Source organism: Pseudomassariella vexata (genome assembly GCF_002105095.1).
Source record: "Pseudomassariella vexata strain CBS 129021 chromosome Unknown BCR38scaffold_25, whole genome shotgun sequence".
Lineage (NCBI taxonomy): Eukaryota > Fungi > Ascomycota > Sordariomycetes > Amphisphaeriales > Pseudomassariaceae > Pseudomassariella > Pseudomassariella vexata.
In genome coordinates this window covers 186504-206153 of record NW_024467980.1, presented here as the reverse complement: position 1 = coordinate 206153, position 19650 = coordinate 186504, and the positions used below count along the sequence as shown (strand labels likewise).

The following is a 19650-nucleotide window of genomic DNA, read 5'->3' as shown; positions in this document are numbered from 1 at the left end:
ATTGCACGTCCTTCAGCATTGAAAGCCAGCAGCATTTGCGTTGAGGAAGCTCTTGCGTCGGGTGAATACCAGAAAGGCCGGGTAGCGGATCATGGTGATGAAGCTCAATAATCTGAGATTGAAGTGAAGCCTCTTGCAAATGTCTGACGTGGCTGCATGTCGGATTCGAGCATTGGCAGACAGAGCGGCATTCGGGAGTCTGTGGTTACAAAGATTATTATGGGAGGCTGAGGATCGACCGAGTGCTCGAGAAGCTGAGGGAGAAGAGGGTAACGCAGGCAGAATGCGCAAGACGGGATAGGAAGAGTAGGATACGAGGGTCTGGCGAGGGAAGCAAGAAGGTGAGGATACTATCGCCGAGGTGGATGACTGAGCGATATGAACCTTATATTGCGTTGCGTACAGGTCCTGCGGCTGCCTTTGTGAACCGCTTGGATTGGAGGAGAACTCCAACTGAGATTTATCTTTCGAGTTGTGACCGTATCGTTCGCTCACACAGTCTGCGTTACCCTCTTCTCCCTCAGCTTCTCGAGCACTCGGTCGATCCTCAGCCTCCCATAATAATCTTTGTAACCACAGACTCCCGAATGCCGCTCTGTCTGCCAATGCTCGAATCCGACATGCGGCCACAGCAGGATACGGAACGCTTCCCAGCCTCTCTCTGTCATAATAAGAAACTCCCCTCTATCAGGAAACGTCTTTCTTCTCTCTTTTTTTGCTCTTTTTGAAGATGGCGGAAAGAGCTGGAGACCACTCTACTCATAGTGACACTTGATTTGTACCATCGCGATGTCCTGCACTTGGGAGAACACGGGACATACTGTGTTCGCAAAATATGACAGAGTTTTGTGATATATACTCCAATAGATAGCATATACATACCGAAACAATTCGTATGTACGAAAATATGATGGATATATGTTCAGTTTGACAGAGTATCGAGAATAAGAACAGACAAAGATCGACCCTTTTCGGAAATAAACCCTTCCCGCCGGTGCATCTTGGCTTAGATCTTGACAGTCGAGCCAACAGGACCGAATCTGATGTTGGACCAGACCACCTTCCTGTGCGTGTTATTAGCAGCAATCTCATATGACGATTCTCTTCAGGGGGTCACTCACGCATCGGGGATACTTTTCTCGACATCAGCAGGAACACCAGAGTCCTGGGAACAGTCACCACGAGCGGCACCGGGCTGGCCTTTCTTCTCGGGCGGGTAGGTGGAGTCGAGCCAGAGCATGTTGGCGTAGTGCTGTTTAATGTTAACTCATCATCAGGTTGACATCTCACGGGCAGTAGGGCCGTTCCAAAGAGACCTACATCATCCCAAATGGACATGACAAGCACCATGGGCACCTGAAGGGCCTTGTTGAGCTGCGGGAAGCCTCCGACCTCGCTGAAGCGGTCCCGGTCGTCAAAGACTTTGAACTGGTTCGTGCAGAACTCCGGTGTGATGGCGCTACTGCTGGGTAGGCCGTCGTAGGTCGGCGCCGGGATGTCGATGCGCTGGTTGTTCTGCACGAAGAACTGGGTGACCTTGTCTTGCTGGAACTGGGTGACGACACTGTATCAAAGTTCTCAAGGATCAATATTATAACTTTATCAAAGTAACAAGCTGAGATTGGTAGAGTTGGAAGTTTAGGGGTAAGGGAGATGCTCACGTGAACTTCTTGCTCGTGTCGACAGTCTTGCCCTTGCCGTAGAAGTCTTGATTACCCATACGGTATGGGTTATAGTCACACCCATTAGCGTCGCACTTTCCGGCGAAGCGGTCCTCCGAGTAGGTACCGCCGCAGCCTTGCGTCTCGCAGATGTGGTAGGTGTTCTCGGTGCAAGGGTGGGGCGTGAGGGCGAATGAATGGGAGTTGGATTCCCTTGATCTGGGTCAGCGGGAGTTATCTGAAGAGTTTTCGACACTCAGGGGCTTATTTACCAGACGTCAATCTCGGCACAGCAGGCTCCGTACGGGCCGACGCCGGCGTTGGCGTCATTGGTGGAGGCTTCCCAACCCTCGACGTTGGCCTGTTCACAATGCTGAGGCTTTCGTAAATATAGAGGGGTCTGATCAACAACTCACCTTCCCACCAACGAATTTGAGATCTCTGGCACACTGAGCATCACAGTACCCCGTACCATACTTGGCACCCGCCTTGTTGCTACTATACTTAGCCATGCCACCGTCCTCGTCCATGGCCACAAAGTACAGCGCCGCATTCAAACCGCAGTCTACCGTCGACAGGTCAACATCAAACGTAAACTCATTGTTCATGAGGGTGAACATCTGATACTTGGACGCTCCGTTCATGAGGTAGAAACGCGACCCAATGTTCGTCCCGTAATCGTGCTTTGTCACGAACTTGAGCGTCAGGGCATCACCATTCGTGCTGGCTCCATATGTCTTGGAGTATTCGGCACCCTCAAGGGCACAATTAGTCGCACAGTCAGTGGCAGTACTGCATACGCTTGTCCACTTATTGCCGTCATAACAGTTCTTCGAATCGGATCCGGTATCATGCAGCCAGCGCCAGTTCGAGTCGATAACCACCTCGGCGTCGGTTTTTGAGCAGCTGCCGCCGCTGGTGCACTTGCTCCAGGTGAGCTTGGGATGAGTCTCGGACTGCTGCGTGCCAACTTGCTGGGCGGCGACGACAGCCGCTAGGTAGGTGGTCACCAAGGCGGATAGCATTTTGGCGTTGGAGCTGGGGTATACAGGTTGTGATATATTTCAGTGAGTGGGCGAATAATCAGATCTATTACCTGGCAGCGTTGGTGGGATTCTGGAAGCTTTATACTTTTTATCGTTCTTCATTATTGGTAATGGAAGCTTCCATGCCGGCTTCCAGATGGAGGAATTATCCCAAGCTTTTATCTTGTAAGCAGTCAAGAGAGCTCGAGGTAATGCGGTAACATCGTGGCGATGTGTTAGATTGATGGTAACTTCAGAGTGTCTCTGAGACGTTGATATTGGGGTCACCCGACACTGGAGACCTCGGCTCTCAGAATCTCTTTTCCTAGAAGCTAGCTTCATCTTGGCCAGCATTTCAGAATCAGTGGCGGCTTAAACACAGTACCATTGATTCGTCCGGGTGTCGGGTCAATACATGGCAATTTGGGGTTTAGCAGTTCATCGAACAAGAATGGCTGAGTTGGCACCGGCCAAGGTCCTACCAAGAGCCGCGGGATACATGGCCTCGCCCTCCTTTTTTCTCAAATTCCGTTAGGTACCAAAGACCCTACACAAATATTACCGGGGCAAACCAAGGTTGGAGACAGATATTAGCGTGCAACATTTTCCGACTGGGCTAGTGGCTGAAAAAGGCTGTGCGGCCCGTTGAGTAGAGATTCCCGGAGCACATCCACCGTGGTGGATTTACGGGATGGCAGCAAACGAGGGTTCGCCGTCCGCCAAAGTACAAGCGAGCACGGCAGCTCACGACTTTGTCGGTGATCGACACAGCGAAATCCTGGAACCATCCAGTAGAGAGGGAAGGGGTTTGAACTTCAGCCGGAGTCGAACCCGCAAAGGTCACTAGGAGCATACTTGCATTTTGTTTCAAAGCCTCATAATGCGGACACGATTGGTCATGTCTGTAGAATGTTCATTCTGAATAGTACTTAGATGTGTTGAGGAGTGTCATGCTGAGACTTGTTTCAACTCACACCTGTTGATCGGGTAAGACGAGGGACGCCAGGAAATGCAACCCACGGAACTTGGCAGAAAGCCAAGGTGAGGGGTCAGGGAAAACAAATACATTAATCAACATAACGAGCATTGATTGGATAGTTGCACCAAAGCCGACTTGTCAGAGGCTTTACACCAAGATAATGGTCGGTCCGTGACGGATTTCTCGACTAATGTGTCGTGGGCACGTAATTGTTGCACATGATCGTGCCCTGATATCCCAGAATGCTTTGCGTGACGGAGTGATGCTGTACAAAGGATTGGACTCTACTAGATCCCCCATGTCTATATTATTCAGTCTAGCACATCATCTTTGGTGCATGTTTCCCGGGCAGTATCACCGTGAGCAATAGTACCATATATTGCTCCACGTTGCCATTCTCGTTCGGAATTCACGTGACGGGTCGACAGAAAATGTTCAGATATTGTTTATAAAACAAAAAAACTCATTTCTCTCATCATATCGAACGCCAAAAAATAACGAGAGACAAAATTACTCGGTAAAGATGAGATCTATAGACCACAGCAGCCAACTTTACACGACTAAAATACTATAACCCAGGAAGTAGAGTCCAGGATTATCGATTTTCATACTGAAACGTATGCGCACTTCTCCACTCTATAGACACCTATCGGTAATTACATCCTGCAGCAGCTGGAGTAATTTATAATTCTGTAAGTATAGCCCCGCCTCATATCCTTGTTGTATGAATTGCCTCACATAGAAGTAACATTAATCGACACAGTAATAGCTCTGTTCGTATTTGAGTAGGGTTAGAGGATTCCACCGCAAGGAGATTTGTCCCAGACGTGGGCATAATAGGGGTCTGGTTAGTAAAACCGCAAAAGCAGCGTTGGACATACACCCTAGTCAAGACGGCGTGGACGCAGCCATATAGGAAAGAACGTCAACTGAATGATCCCACTGCGTACTGTCCACTTTCAGCAAACAAGAAACGAACCAGACATTAACAGGAGGTAAATACTCTTGTATATGTCCGGTAAATATTAAGTACTCACATGACGAAAAAAAGGTCTAATCTGCTGGTCTCGCATAGACTTGGCAGAGAAGCCTAAAAACTTCACACTAATAGCGCCGTCCTGAGGATAGCGCAGCTCTGAATAGAACGAACAGGCGTGGCTGCCGTTGTTAACGATGACAGATTTTAGTAACAGGGAGTCATTAAAGGAACCCCCATTCTCAGCATACCCTCATTGTACTGCACACAAACCACGTCACGTATGACAGCATCCGTTGGTCGCTCTGGTCAAGATTTGGTGTATGGGTTTGCTGCTGGCTTCGCAGAAATTAGTGTAGTCGTATATGATTACCTTTAACTATGCTGGCCCATGGACCGCTAGAGAAAGGGGCAGGTGATTGGCATACTTTCGAGAGTGGCACCACTAGCACTCTGAACAGTGCAACTAGGTCGAGATTGAAGAAACGCATGGCACTTGCCCTGTTTTCAATTGAATAAGTGTTTGAGTCATGGCATATAAGCATGCAACCAAGCATTAAAACGGAAGTTTCACAGTGCGGCTACTGATAAAGCCTGTCAGGTTTGCTTCTACATGAAATTATGGCTATTTAAAGTCCCCCCAAAAAACCCAGTAGAGCCAAGTTGGGGGGAGGCACAGTTTGTGAACGAGACTGGAAGAATTTGGGCCGCAAGAGCATTCTCCCTGGGGTTAACCTAGTTCAATGTATTTCTCGCGGTACAAGTAGAGGTATGGCATATATATAAAATATTCATAGTTTGGGGTCGAAGGGCGACACGCGCTTGTGTATGGCATTCAAAACCACCACCGGAAGCTGCTTCTTGTCGGCGGATCCCTCGACTGAGAGGTACAGCAAGAAAATGGGTACGGGCGAATCACGATCAAAATATCTGGAACGATATTTTCAGTTTGGATAAGATTACATCAGACGGACGATTTGGGCGCAAGACAGAATATATGTAGATATAACCTAAGCGGCGATGATCAAGAAGCACCACTGAATTTTTGCCTGATTGGGGATATCCAAGCTACATAAACTACATGAGAGTCCAGTTATGTCTCGCAATATTCAGGGTGTGCGCCGGAAACCGCAGAAATATACTTCATCTCATAGCTTGTCCACACGAAGACAGGGATGAAAAAAGTAGAACATGCGAGTCTGGTCATTCAGAGGAGCCTGCTATGCAGGCTAATTCTCCGTATCGAAGAGTATTTTCATAGCTTGAACAGCCTGACCTCTTCGCCCTCCACAGCCTGGCTTAAAATGCGCTTGTTCCTTCGACCATAGTACAATCTCAGACCAACAGCGCCGATAGAAACGAGAAAGAGCATGGCGCAGTTGACTCCATGTCCGGTAGGATACCCTCGCTTAGCTTCATTCGCCTTATAAATCCATACTCCGGGAATTTGCCCCAGCCCAGCGCCAATGCTGACGTTAATAGCGACGGCCAGACCGATAGCCGCTGTACTCCACGTGTTGGAAGTCAACCATCCCAACATGGGCGGTATGCAAGAAAACGCACCAGCTGTTCCAACAATAAGGCAGACATACCGGGCCCGTATACTCATCATTTGGTAGTGCCGCGGAGAGCAAGAACCCGATTGCACCTACCAGGGATGCAACGGCGCAATGCAGGCCCCGAGAGTTGAAATGATCTCCGGACCAAGAGACAAGGATGGTAGCCACTATATCTGTCATCAGATGCGTGTGGGTTGCGCGGCCCAAAAGTCGACTCACCATAAGTCACGGCATACGGAATCACAGTCATAAGCTGCGCACGAAGATCCCGATAACCCAAACCAGCCGTAATCGAGGGCGTAAAGAGTGACAGCGAGCTGAACGGCAATGACACCGCGAAGTATATGGCATAATGGCCGTACAAACGCCAGTCCGTCAGGGTAGCCTTTACATCCCCCCACGTAGCTCCACGCCGCCAGGTGGTGCACCTGATTCATATGTCCCACGCCATAAGCGATGGCGCCGCCGAAGGCACCCGCCAGCGAGGCCGAGGCTATGATTAAGGCTACTCGCACGCTGCGCTCGCTGCTCTTGTACCAGAAGGTCAAGTAGTAGACGAGGCCCGGGAAAAGGCCGGCTTCGAAGGCGCCCAGCAGTAAACGGACGCCGGTTACTTGGCCGAAGGTGTGCGTGAAGCCCAGGCAGATAGTCATGATGCCCCAGCCAAACATGAGGAAGGCGATCCAGCGCGAAGGGCGCATTTTCTTCAGCATTATGTTGGAGGGGACTTCGAATAGCTGCTCGCAAGTTCCCTCTTAGATCTCGTCAGGACGCGACGGGGAACGACTTACACAGTATCCAACCAAGAAGATCATCAAGGCTATGTTGAACTGATAGTTTGTCATGCGCGTCTCGGTCTGCATATCGTTCTTGGATGACGAGTTGAGGATCTTGGCGTTCCCGATGTTGGCGCGGTCGAGATAGCATAGGAAGTAGATGCCGGCCGATAAGGGGATTATGCGGATATCTTGCTTCCATAGAAGAGCGCGCTCGGGGGCATTTGAGGCGACGATCGTGATCGCGTTGACGGCGGCCTGTAGATCGTCGGAACTGTCAGCCGAAATAGTGTCGTGGATCCTAGGAAGCATCGGGCGGCCCACCTCTGGGAGGTCGCACTTTTTGGCATCTTCTACCGATTTCTCTCTCGGTTTCTCAACGTCAGCTTGACCAGTGGTTTGCGCCATCGCTTTGATCCGTTCTCAGTGGTGTTCCGATGAAGAGAGGGTCATAAGGTGTGCTTATGATCAAGGTACACCGCGGATTGTTCACGACTTGAGCTTCTCTCAAATATGTTTCAACTTTCTGCGACGGTACTACAGACGTTGCGCATCATCGCAGGGTTCAGGCATGTAAACAGTGAGCTTCCAGAACATATACCGATTGGTTACAGCCCCCGGTCCAGTCAGAAGTGGGCGGTTGAGTTAGCTGGCTCACGAAGGCTGCATTAGCGGCGGGTAAACGTGTGCTACTGCATATTCAGGTAAGCACAACGTTACGGCTCTAAGTTTCTATAACGTCCCACACCCACATCCGGGACACCCCCACATGTGGGACACCCAAAAATGCCTCATCAACACCGCTAGCCTCTAACTTCAACCTCTTTTTTCTTTACCAATATCGATTCAATCGTTACGAAATTTTACATACGTCTTATTTACACTAATATGAGTCAATATACCGAAGATGATATTTATCGAGCTCTTCAAGCAATAGCTACCGGTCAAAGCCTCCGAAAAGCAGCATATGAGCATGGTGTCCCAAGGTCTACTCTTTCACGACGGATTCAGGGAGCCCAGTCAAGAGATATAGCCTTCGCTGACTACCAGAAGCTCTCTCCAGCCCAGGAATCTCATCTGGCTGCCCTAGGCCTCCCACCAACCCATCAACAGCTCAAAGACTTCGCCGAGCGTATCCTACAGATCCACGGAGACACCGAACCACTTGGAAAGAACTGGGTCCAGGCTTTTATCAAGAGGAACCCTTCAGTCAAGGTCCAGAGAAGCAGAGCTATCGATTCCCAGCTGATACGTGACCCCATGGGGGGTTGCCCTATAGCTAGAGATAAGATAGATAAGAGCTATAAAAGAGCTCTGCCAGGCCAGAATAGCTGACCTGGCCATCCTTTCCCAATACAACAATTCAAAATTCAAACCCCATATGCACTCGCATCACCAGCGTATTAATGGAGCCTCAGCTAATGTGATCAGGCAATGGTTCAAATACCTCGCTATCCCTGAGATCAAAGCTATGAAGGCCTCGAATCGATACAATATGGATGAGACAGGTATTATAGAAGGTAGAGGATCAAATGGTCTTGTTCTAGGATCATCTGAGACTCGTTCTATACGGAAGAAACAGCCTGGATCTCGAGCTTGGACATCTCTTTTAGAGTGTATCTCTGCGACTGGTACTGCACTACCCCCACTTGTGATATACAAGGGGAAGTCTGTCCAGCAGCAGTGGTTTCCTCTAGACTTTACTCCATACGAAGCCTGGAGATTTACAGCAACATGGAATGGGTGGACGTCAGACTCTACGGCTATTGAGTGGCTACAAAAGATCTTTATTCCTTTGACTCAACCAGAGGACCCTGAAGAGACTAGGTTACTTATCCTAGATGGGCATAGTAGCCACGAAACGACAGAGTTTATGTACCTCTGCTTCATAAACAAGATACACTTGCTTTTCTTACCGCCACACACATCCCACGTTCTCCAGCCTCTCGATCAGTCAGTCTTTGGACCCCTCAAGGCAGCCTATAAGAAAGAGCTTGGTTACCTTAACCAATGGGATACTACTACTGTCGTAGGGAAGAGAAACTTTCTCCTTTGCTATAGAAAGGCACGCCTAGCAGCATTGACCGTCAAGAACATTATCAGTGGATGGAAATATACTGGTCCCTAGCCTTCGAGCATAGCTAGACCCCTTATGAGCCCCCTGCTCCTTAAGAATACGTCAGCACCAATCAAACAGCCTAGTTAGACTTGCAAAGGGCACTCTAGTAGTCAGGACTAGGCGTTAGAGACATCGGCAGTAGCCTAGTCAACGCCTAAGAGGAGAGATAAGCTCCAAGATCAACTGTGACGGGCTCACTGCGAAACTATACAGCTCAACATGGCCAAATACTGTTAATTATCTAACTGAGGAGGAAAGTAAAATATGCGAGTTGTCCCGGGAACACGGACTATGTTTTGTATGCCCTCGATGGTTCCTTTGGTGGATCCGGACGCACGGTCCTTGCAGCTCCGGATCCCATATCAGGCACAGCCTGTCACATCAACTCAGCTTATTCAGCAAGCTTGATAGTGATCCAAATACCCAGCGGCTACTCTTTCGGAAAGTTCAAAAGGGCTTTGATGAGAAGGACTACTAGTTAGCTGTCGCACAGCGAAAGATTGAGGCAATAGAGGCAGAGCTTGAGGCTAGTAGGGCTAGGAAGCGGAGGAAGGTCAAGATGAGCCCTAATTCGAAGTTTACTAATATCAAGGCTATTCGGAAAGGCTCAAATCGAGGCTGGTGAAATTTAGGATAGTACAGATGAGTCTAGCGAGTCTGAAAACCCTAGTGACGGTGAAAGCTGTATTGTAGTCGCATCAGAATAAGTGTAAAAAAAGGTTGAAGTCAATGGTTATAATATACAGCATCATTTTTAGGGCGTCCCACATGTGGGGGTGTCCCGGATGTGGGTGTGGGACGTTAGATCAGGTTTTCTCATACTGATATGCTTGGACAAGAAAATAACCCGCAAATGAAATTTACAAGAATATAGCTAGCAACGTGCTAGTTGAGTGAGTATCATAAGTCAAAGAGTAGATAACTCATATTTCGGAGATGACGATCGTCGCTATAGAATTCTACCACTTGACCCACTTACAATGGCGAAAGCCTATTCTGCACTCGCGGATTAGAGGCATGAACCTAAATGTAACCATTCACAGAGGCCTATTTCGGCTTCAGCCCTCCCAGTAGAAACAAAGCCGCCCAGGCCAACCCATATATATGTGGTTAATTGCGTGATATATACTCACGTGTCGCTGTGGGCACGCACTGCCGCTGGTTCCGTCCTGACCGTTAGGCAGTATCCATTGTGTGTGCAGATCACCCACTGGATGGAGCAACCCGAAATTTCCAGCCACAATCCACTTTACAAGTCTTGGCGCTTTGGCTGTATTCTTGCTTCACATGAATTTTTTTTGGCTTTCTTCCCTTTTCACCACCACCGCCCTATTGTTAGACGACCTTCATGCATCACACCTACCCCCCTCCGCCAATGGCCATCCCTGCGAAGGGACCACCCCCCATACCCCCCAGGCCGCCTCATTTTAATAGTGTACCGCCGCCGCCACCCAAGAACCGCACGGTCTTGCAGGGCTTCGAGTGGTATTGCCCGGCTGACCACAAACACTGGCAGCGCTTGGCCCACGCTATACCCAATCTGGCCAGGACGGGTATAACGTCTATCTGGATCCCGCCCGCATGCAAGGCGTTTTGGAGAGGCAGCACGGGTTACGACATCTATGATCTGTACGACCTGGGCGAATTCGACTGGAAGGAGGCGGTGCACACAAAGTATGGCACTAAGCAGGAGTTGCTCCATTTCGTGCAGGTTGCTGAGGCGCATGGTGTCAAGGTTATCTTCGATGCCGTTGTCAACCACAAGGGCGGTGCTGACTATGCCGAGCCTGTTCGCGCCACTAGGGTTGACCCTGAAGGTATGCCGCGCCCCTTTATGATGTCTCGAACTTGCTGACCTGGATGGCAGATCGGCTCGTGGAGATCAGCGGGCTTGAGGATATTCGGGCGTGGACTGGATTCAACTTCCCGGGTCGTGGTGAAAATTACAGCTCGTTCAAGTGGAACAAATCGCACTTTTCCGGCGTGGACTACGATGACATATCCAAAAAGACGGCGGTCTGGAAGTTCGAGGGCAAGGAATGGGCTCGCGATGTCGACCTAGCACACGGCAACTATGATTACTTGTAAGTCGTACCCAGCACCCAGCAGAAGGCCACCACGATCCGTCCCACCTGCTCAACCTCTCCCCTCAGGATGTTCGCCAACATCGATCATACCAACGAGCAAGTTCGTGCAGAACTGTTCTACTGGATTTACTGGCTCAGCACCCAACTGAAGCTCGGTGGAATGCGCATCGACGCCGTCAAGCACATGTCCAGGAGGTTTGTGCGGGACTTCATGATGCACATCCAGGGGATTTTCGGCCCCGACTTCTACATTGTCGGGGATTACTGGACCGACGATTCAGTTCTCTTGGCCGGTCTCGTTGACTACATGGGTGGGTACATGTCGCTGTATGATGTGCAACTGATGCAAAACTTCAAGGAGCTTTCCATTGCGAAGGAACCTGACCTGAGGACGGTCTTCCACAAGTCGCTCGTCAGTCTGAAGCCGAACAACGCACTTGTAGGTCACGGTTTCTGGAATGCTTGTTTCATGTTTGCTAATACTTGCGCAGACTTTTGTTGCTACCCATGATAGTGTAAGTGCTGTGAGACCGCGACTGTGTGAACTGTGCTGACAATTTTGCAGCAAGAGGGCCAATCCTGTGAGGTACGTGGTCACAAACAAATCCCAGCTAAAATTGGCCCTTACCCATGCTGACTCAAACGTGACGCAGACCCTAGTCGACCCCTGGTTCATCCCCCTAGCCTACTCCCTAATTCTCCTCTGTGCCAACGCGGGCACCCCCTGTGTTTTCTGGGGCGACCTCTACGGCCTCTACGGCCCCAAAGGCAACCGCAAAGAAGGCACCTTTGAGCCCCCAGCCTTCCACTGGCCCATCTCGCGAATGATTGCCGCTCGACAGCACTTTGCTTATGGGCCCCAACACGCATACTTTGACGACCCAACTTCTATTGGCTTTACCCGTATCGGGCATCCCGCGCATATGCGGTGTGCGGGGCTCGCTGTCGTGATGTCGGCGTCGTTCCAAGGCGGCGTGAAGCAGATGTATGTCGGCAGGCATCATGCCCATGAACAATGGGTGGATCTGCTAAGGGGGGCTGGTGGGCCTGTGGTTATTGACGCGAATGGATGGGGCTTGTTCCCTGTAGCTCCGAGGATGGTGAGTGTTTGGGTTGATATTCGTGCGTTGGAAGCAAGCGGGATGGACCAGTTTGTCTTGTGAGTCAACCCGTTCTCATTATATTCGTGTGATAGAGATGATGGGTGTATACTAACATGGTCTCTAGTGATCAGGATATATACAGACATGCAGCGCAACGACAATGATGCTCCACTCTTGGAGGAGTTGGGATCCCTGTTTTACGATATTGTGTATAAGCGTGGGGGCCTACAGTACATATTCCCTAGACCGTTTGATATCCTAAATTTAATAGTATTTCTTTTTTTCTTCTCAATATAATTTATTATATTGTCCTATGCAAGCCTACGGCTTATGAAGACAGTAGGTCTGATACGAAAAGGTAGGGGGACCCACTGGTTGGGTGAATCCCATTCAATTAGATACTATAACGTTGCGCACTGCTGCATTATAGCATCCTCCCCCCTAGGTGCACGCATCAAGGTCTAAAGACCCGAAGTATAGCGGGCAAATTACCCAGTCCTGCAAACAAGTGTGTCCCTGTATTACGAATTTGTATCCTCCGTAATCATTATTCCTTCGCACTAGAAGCTTTCAACCCGATGTTTAAGATCAGTATATGGTTGTGGATTTTAGTAGGATGCCCCAACTCTACTAAACTTCAGTCACCGCCGCCACATTCAAACCAACTATGCTTATCGCCAATCCAGACAATGGTGTTTCCTGATGATGTCATTGAATTGGTAGTATGGTCAGTGGAACCAATGTACAAGCATTCTAACTATGAACGGACAACCCTGCCACCGTCTAACTCCTGGTGAGTTGCCTGCTTCCCACCATCAAGGTCCTGATGAGTTCTCCTCTTGTATTCCTGCACGACATGGGCTGCATGAGTTACCTTACTTACTCTATCCCCGTTTTGTGACTTCTTCTTCCTCCAGTTAACACATTTCCTCGTAGCGTTGCACGGCTGACTCCATACATATTCCTACTTCTACGGATTGCACAGTGCATGGGTTCCAATTGTCAGAAAAGTGCGAATAGGTTGGGAGATCGAGATGATCCCAAAATCGTATGCGGCAGCTTCGAATGCGTCAACAAGAGTCTCGTTGGGCGCAGGTGCAGTCGGGAACTCGGCAAAGATCTCATTAGGGGTGGCATTGAAGAACCCGGTAGCACTTATATAGCCGAGGAATTCGATTATGCCTGTCATTGCGCGGTGAGACGCTCAGCATATCTCTTGAATTTGCCGAAACCTTGTGTTCAAAGGCCGAGACTCACTTTGGTCCCATGTGCAGGTTTTGGTCGCACCAAAGGGGCCCCGTTCTGTCTTGACAAACTGGCTTACAACGTCTATTTACGTGCCGTACTGACAGTGTGCTGGTTGGTATATATGTCCAACTAACCGCTCGACCCCGTTTCACCATGTTTTATGATTGCTTTTGTGCCGCGTTGGTAGTAATATAAGTGAGTTTCTGTCCTTATCTAGTAGACTTGATACATGATGATTGGGATAGAGGAGTAGTATATAAAAATCCCATTAATTCTCGACAAAATTCAACTGACATAATGTTGAGGGGGGACTGATGTGGCGTAATATTCCGCCATATTGACCAACCAATCAAACAGCCCTAGAAGCCGTGATACCCTTCCATACACCCAGTACCGTTATATCTCACCTATCCTTCTATCTATGTCTAGTCCCAATATCTTCAAGCATGCGGCCCCAAACTATTCAGCACGATCGTCCCATAATCCCCGGCGTCATCATAGAAGAAATTCTGATCCAATCCAAGCCCCTCAAAAAGGTCATTCGCAAAGATATTATTATACTGCCACCCGCCGGTCCCTCCATCCTGCTGATGCTGATGCGGATGGGCTCCCATCGACAGACCCGCACTCGCACCTGCACCCGCCGCCGCCTCCGCAACTTCAACCCCCTCCATCGGACCAGCCCTAGTCCCTGCCGGCCCCGTTGCATACTCCCCACTCCCATTCGCATTCCCACCACCAACCCCGACCTCCTGCTCCTGCTCATCATCCCCCTCCCCTTCCTCCTCCCCGGGGTCCAACTTCCTGGCCAGCAAACCCTCCCCCCCCAAAGTCCCAACGATCTCCGCCCACCTCTCGAGTTTTAGTCTCGTAACACTAATCTTCTTAGCTGCCAAATCCCAGATATTATCATCCCAATCTTCAATCCCTACTCCTTCCGCACCCCCTACTCCTCTCGTGGTGCGGGCCTGTAGTGCGCTAATCTCTGCCCTCGCCTCCTCGAACCGCGAGACGAGAGCCCCGAGTACGCCGATGACGTCGATGTGTAGTTCAGGCTGCGAGAGGATGTGTTGCTGTATGGAGGCTATGGCGGCGGGGAAGGTCGGGTCGGAGCGTTGGGTGGCAGGGATGGTCGCTTCTATTTCAGCTGACGAGGGGGAACCCCCGGACCGTGAACCGAAGCGGGAACTAGAGCTGGAGACGAGGGGTTTGAGGTTAGGTTTGCTGGAGGGGTCAGATAGGCCCTGGAATACGGAGCGGGAAGCTAGCGATGCCCCTTGTTGAGCAGAAGCATTTGAATTTGATGTCGACGAGGATGAGGATGGTGGCGGGTCGAGACTAGACAGTTTGGCCCAGCGAGAAATCATGGTGATGGCCACGATGAGCTGGGAGAAGGCGGCCATGGGGACGTAGAAGTAGTCGGTTGCTTCAATGGAGAGCCAGAACTCGAACCAGGTCTTGATGGCGGCGTTGGAGCGGTAGAAGACGTCTAGGGTTGAGGCGGCGCCGATGGACATGGATGTGAAGGAGTTGGAGAGGTTGTGCATTAAGGCGGGGTCGACTATTGGGGGTTCCCAGAGGCGGAGGGTGGCGGTGTGTAAGTGAGCGAGGAGGATTTCTGTTGGGGTTGTTAGTTGGAATTAGTTGGGAGACAGTGAATGATCGAGGGGCCTAGTTACTCTGTGATCGGAGGTGTCGAGGTATCTGCGCCTTGTACTTATCCAGTTCAGTCTGGAACGCATTCAGATACGCAGTTAGTGGTGCTCGAGGAATGCCGGGTAGATCGTCGTGATGTTGGTCTTTGGCGTGCACCTGAGCTATCCGATCCGACAAGTGCTGAATGCGCACGAGTTGCACCAGGAGTACGTCTGTCTCGTACTCCCTGTCTGTCTCGAGATCCTGAACACACTGTTTCATGTAGGGCGTGAACGTCAATGTCTCTACCCTTTGAAAGGCTAGAGATACCCTGTGGACTATGTGAGTTTCCTTCCATCTCATGTTCATGATTGATGAACAGAGCACTTACACCGAGTTAATATACCACACACCACATAGTGCCCTCCTCTCATCGTTGGTCCTCGCCTTGGGCTGTTCCGGGTTCAGCACCAATATCCGTGTCCTCTCCTGCAGCTCAGGCGACCTGTTGAGGCCCATATCGGCAGCGAGACTATTGGCCAGGGCTGTGAGGTTATTCAACTGTGAGTGCATCATGCAATGGTAGTGGTACCATCCAACCACCAACAGAATCGCCTGGAGCAGCTCGAGGGACCGCTGAGATCCCATGAGCATGTTCTCGGAGATGTGCTTCATGATAGGATAGCTTTGAGCCCTCATCGACGACAGGTGCCGCACCGAAGCTACCATACGGATAGTGGCGAAGAGGAATGGTCTCGTGGACTCGAGTTCCTGTGCTGAGATTCCCGGGCGGAGAACCACGAAGGGGTACTGGGGACTTAATTTGGTGACGAAGATGGAGAGGAGAGTCTCATCCGATTCAACCGGTAAGGGGGCCTCGCCGACAGGGGCACGGCAGATACATCTCGGAGGTGCATACTGGTTATACGTTGTAGGCACCGTTCGTGGTGGTTCTACACTCGAGTACGTCGAGGGCGTCGATATGTTGCATGTCACGGACCCTCCGTGCTGTACTGAGGGTGTGGAATCTGCGTTTGTGGGGATGCATGATGTATCCTCGGTGATGCTGGGGACAGTTCTGGTACTGGCTGGAATTCCACCTGAATTGGAGGCTTTGATAAGTTCAACTAGACTGTTGAGACGCTCTTCGAGCTGTGCAGTCTTTCTTGAGAGGGGTTCAACATGTCAGCTTGTCGCTTCGTGATAACTACTACCAGAGAAGTGTTGGGTAAGAATGCAACCAGTGGGTGGTGTGAGACAAGAGACTAGACGATGTGGGTGGTTGCCAGACTAGACTCCACCGACCCGGTGGGTTGGTACCAGGTCAAGATAGAGTTGAACGTTACAAGGGGGTGGATCCCGGGCAACCTCCGTGGGGTGCACTTACGACGGCTTGCTCTGTCTCTTCTTCCTTGGCTTGTGAACCTGGTCGAGGCACTCCTTGTCCAGCCGCTCACACCTGCATTATTTCCATTAGGCTTACACTTGGCGAAAAAGGCAACGCACATGATAAGTCTGCAGGGAGTTGACCACACACTCACCTGTCGCATTTGGCCCCAGGTCTCTCGACCGAACGGATGCATTTCGCCTTGGCTGTTGCACATGCGGCGCAGGCAGCTCCCCACTTTGCAATCGAGCTTGCCGCGCTCCTGGGCTTATCCATTATTCAGCCAATGTGCGTAACTGCCAACGATTTGCTAGAATGGTTATGGCAACTGCCAGAACGTTGGAAACGCGGCATGCGGACTTTGAGTATGTGAGCCGAAAGGGCTCCAAGGGGACCTAGGGGACTCGGAGTTGGTTTGATGGCTACCTGTCGGGGTTTGACGTACTCTCCGATCCGACTGCCACGCTAACAGATTCTTCAGAGACTTGACAAGAGTGGGAGACTAGGGCGGAGACGGACTTTTAATATAAAGCCCGTCCTTGGGGGAGACGGGGTTAGGGTTCGATTATATGATTGGCTGGTCGCGGCGCCGACTTCATTAGCAACCAATCAGCAATTCCCAACAGTTACGGGTGCTCGTTCTGGTACGACTTTTACAACTCACGCAGGAGCGGCTCTTCAGTCTCTTCTATATCGTAAACATGTAGGCTGGCTCAGGGTAACATTAAGCCAACCGTCAGCACTCCAAATGACCCCCAAAACGGGTTCCTCCCTTTGTTCAAAGTCCATTCTTTCGACGTTCACTCGTTCAATGTCGTTCGGGAAAGCGGCCGTTTTCCCAGCGCATCAATTTCGTAGAGTACCGTCATGGCCTTATTCTCAGTAACACCAGGTAGCGGTGCGAATGCGTCAGGGGAACAAGTCAGCAACGCATATGCACAACGAGAGTTGCCAAGGACGAATTTGCGACAAGACGCCGGTATTGATGCCGAGAAGGAGAGTAATGGGGACAGCGTACCCCACCAAGTCTGGATGCCACCCCGAACACCATCCCGGACCTTGGTGCACGAGCCGGAGCAAAGTGGAGATGCAGTCACAGCAGATGCCATCGCCGCATCACCGGAACCTGCTGCCGTTACAGGCTTGGCGTTCATCTTGTTGATGTTCTCGGTCGTATCGGCCGGTGTTTTAGTCGCGTTGAATGTCACGATTCTGGGAACAGCAAGTCTTCATCGTGACCCCTGTTCAGTTGCTATTTCGAGACTGACGATGTTCCCAGGCCATACCGGCCATCACAACTGAGTTCAACTCGATAAATGACGTCGGCTGGTATGTGTCGGCCTTCAGCATCACCATGTAAGTGCCCACCTCCCTATCAAGCCCCTTTCTCACAAGGCACACGTTACCTGATGAACAAATCAGCTGCGCCATGGCGCCCTTCACTGGGAAGCTCTTCCGCCTTTTCCGCATAAAAGCGACCTTCATCTGCTTCATCGTCATCTTCATGATAAGCTCCCTCCTCGCAGGCCTGGCTCGTTCATCCGACATGCTCATAGCTGCTCATCGGCGCATCTGGTATCTTCGCTGGCGGAATGACGTGCATCGCAGCCGCCGTGCCCATTGCCAAGAGGTCGTATCTTAATGACATACTTATGGGCTTTTTCGCTGTTGGCCAGGCCACAGGTCCACTGATCGGTGGTTCGCTCACATCTTACGCTTCGTGGCGGTGGTGCTTCTTCATGTGAGTGAGCACTCGGGCAAAAAGGAGAGTGGTCAGATCAGCCACGGCTAACATCACCCAGCAACCTCCCTCTAGGCGCAGTGGTGCTCATCCTAGTAGTCTTCGTCGGCAAATTCCCCGAACTGTCCAGCGCCAGCCAAAAGGGCACAATCCTCACCCGCATCCGCCAAATCGACATAGCCGGGTTCTTCATCTTCGCCATCGGCAACACCATGTTCCTTCTGGGTCTCCAATGGGGCGGCACCGACTACCCCTGGAGCTCGGCCACCGTCATCGGGCTCATGTGCGGAGGTGTGGCCACTTTCGGTGTCCTGGCTGCTTGGTTCTCCTACAAGAAGGAATCGGCTCTGATCCCAACCCGCGTTTTCAAGAGTCGCATCAACATCGCCATTGGCTTGACGGCTTTCATTCAGAGCGGCGCGACCATAACGTCGCTGCATTGGTTGCCTATTTGGTTCCAGGCTATCAAGCAAGTTGATGCTATACACAGTGGTATTATGATCTTGCCCTTGATCCTATCTCAGGTTTTTGCGTCAGTGTTGACCGGGGCGTTGGTCCAGAAGACGGGGTACTATCTCCCCGAAGTTATTACAGGGAATGTTTTGATTGGGGTCGGATCCGGCTTGATGGCGACTTTCGCACGGGCAACGACCACCGGGCAATGGATCGGTTATCAGATTCTCGTGGGAGCCGGGCGAGGCATGGTCTTGAAGTTGGTATGTTGTCTCAACCTCCCATAAGACCCTCTTCGCATATCATGGTGGTGGTGCGTTGTTTGTTTACTGACAGAACCACCGCCGGCAGCTCGTGACAGCAGTCCAAGCCAACATGCCCAAGGAAGACGCCTCCATCGCATCAGGCTACTCCATGTTTTCGCAATTCTTCGGAGGTGCCGTCTTTACCGCTGTGGCTAAGACCGTCTTCACGTCATCAATTGCACCGGCTCTGGCTAAGTTCGCCCCTTCAGTAGATGCGCGACTCTTAGTCAATAACGGTGCAACTGAGCTGCAAAAGGTCATTCCTGCCGATCAGATATCGGGTGTGCTGTTGGCGTATAATGAGGCGATCGACTATGTATTCGTAAGTTTGAACAGTATTTCCTGGCGAGCAGATAGGAATAACATGCGACAGTATCTTCAGCTTGCAGCGGCATGCTGCGCGTTCGTGACGGGCTAGTTCGTGGGTTGGAGGAGCCTCAACCAAACTCGTCAGGAGCGACCGAATGAGACAATCGTTACCCCCAACAAGGAAACGCTGTCGGCTGGATCAAGAGTTTAAATGGGTTGCTAATAAAATTCTAATAATAATCGGGATGTATGAAGACCAGGCACCACATGATAAGAGTCCGGATGAA

The 19650-nt window shown here is 50.8% G+C and overlaps 5 protein-coding genes across 5 annotated transcripts; 2 read left to right on the top strand and 3 right to left on the bottom strand.

Moving 5' to 3' along the window:
* Window positions 1-1006: 1006 nt before the first annotated feature.
* BCR38DRAFT_490891 (glycoside hydrolase) lies at window positions 1007-2686 on the bottom strand (the record flags this gene model as incomplete). The annotated part of the gene is made up of 6 exons (XM_040864583.1): window positions 1007-1064; window positions 1122-1252; window positions 1321-1564; window positions 1662-1874; window positions 1934-2022; window positions 2078-2686. The coding sequence occupies 6 exons, from the start codon at window positions 2684-2686 to the stop codon at window positions 1007-1009; spliced, it is 1344 nt and encodes a 447-aa protein (XP_040709839.1).
* A 3210-nt stretch (window positions 2687-5896) lies between these two features.
* BCR38DRAFT_469626 (major facilitator superfamily domain-containing protein) lies at window positions 5897-7555 on the bottom strand (the record flags this gene model as incomplete). The annotated part of the gene is made up of 6 exons (XM_040862814.1): window positions 7301-7555; window positions 6992-7234; window positions 6676-6937; window positions 6420-6605; window positions 6230-6367; window positions 5897-6144 (listed from the first exon to the last, which is right to left on the bottom strand). Exons 1-6 carry the CDS (start codon window positions 7382-7384, stop codon window positions 5897-5899), a joined length of 1161 nt encoding a protein of 386 aa, XP_040709838.1. The 5' UTR covers window positions 7385-7555.
* Window positions 7556-10470: 2915 nt separating this feature from the next.
* BCR38DRAFT_356354 (alpha-amylase) lies at window positions 10471-12345 on the top strand (the record flags this gene model as incomplete). Its single annotated transcript, XM_040857020.1, has 6 exons — window positions 10471-10912; window positions 10963-11179; window positions 11249-11621; window positions 11674-11697; window positions 11748-11768; window positions 11836-12345. The coding sequence occupies 6 exons, from the start codon at window positions 10471-10473 to the stop codon at window positions 12343-12345; spliced, it is 1587 nt and encodes a 528-aa protein (XP_040709837.1).
* A 1374-nt stretch (window positions 12346-13719) lies between these two features.
* On the bottom strand, window positions 13720-16925 carry BCR38DRAFT_402951 (uncharacterized protein). Its single transcript, XM_040857782.1, has 6 exons — window positions 16710-16925; window positions 16556-16627; window positions 15560-16333; window positions 15213-15499; window positions 14335-15151; window positions 13720-14250 (listed from the first exon to the last, which is right to left on the bottom strand). The coding sequence occupies exons 1-6, from the start codon at window positions 16829-16831 to the stop codon at window positions 13974-13976; spliced, it is 2349 nt and encodes a 782-aa protein (XP_040709836.1). The 5' UTR covers window positions 16832-16925; the 3' UTR covers window positions 13720-13973.
* Window positions 16926-17422: 497 nt separating this feature from the next.
* BCR38DRAFT_461853 (major facilitator superfamily domain-containing protein) lies at window positions 17423-19472 on the top strand (the record flags this gene model as incomplete). Its single annotated transcript, XM_040862570.1, has 7 exons — window positions 17423-17776; window positions 17835-17911; window positions 17978-18130; window positions 18186-18296; window positions 18358-19012; window positions 19101-19376; window positions 19428-19472. The coding sequence occupies 7 exons, from the start codon at window positions 17423-17425 to the stop codon at window positions 19470-19472; spliced, it is 1671 nt and encodes a 556-aa protein (XP_040709835.1).
* Between the last annotated feature and the right edge of the window lie 178 nt (window positions 19473-19650).

Bases quoted from the DNA above. Each gene is read 5' to 3' on its own strand.
- BCR38DRAFT_402951 (XM_040857782.1), bottom strand. From the start codon at position 16,831: ATGGATAAGCCCAGGAGCGCGGCAAGCTCGATTGCAAAGTGGGGAGCT. The intron at 16,628-16,709 runs GTGAGTGTGTGG...GAAATAATGCAG, and splicing joins CCTGGGGCCAAATGCGACAG to GTGTGAGCGGCTGGACAAGG. The intron at 15,500-15,559 runs GTAAGTGCTCTG...CATAGTCCACAG, and splicing joins GTGTGGTATATTAACTCGGT to GGTATCTCTAGCCTTTCAAA.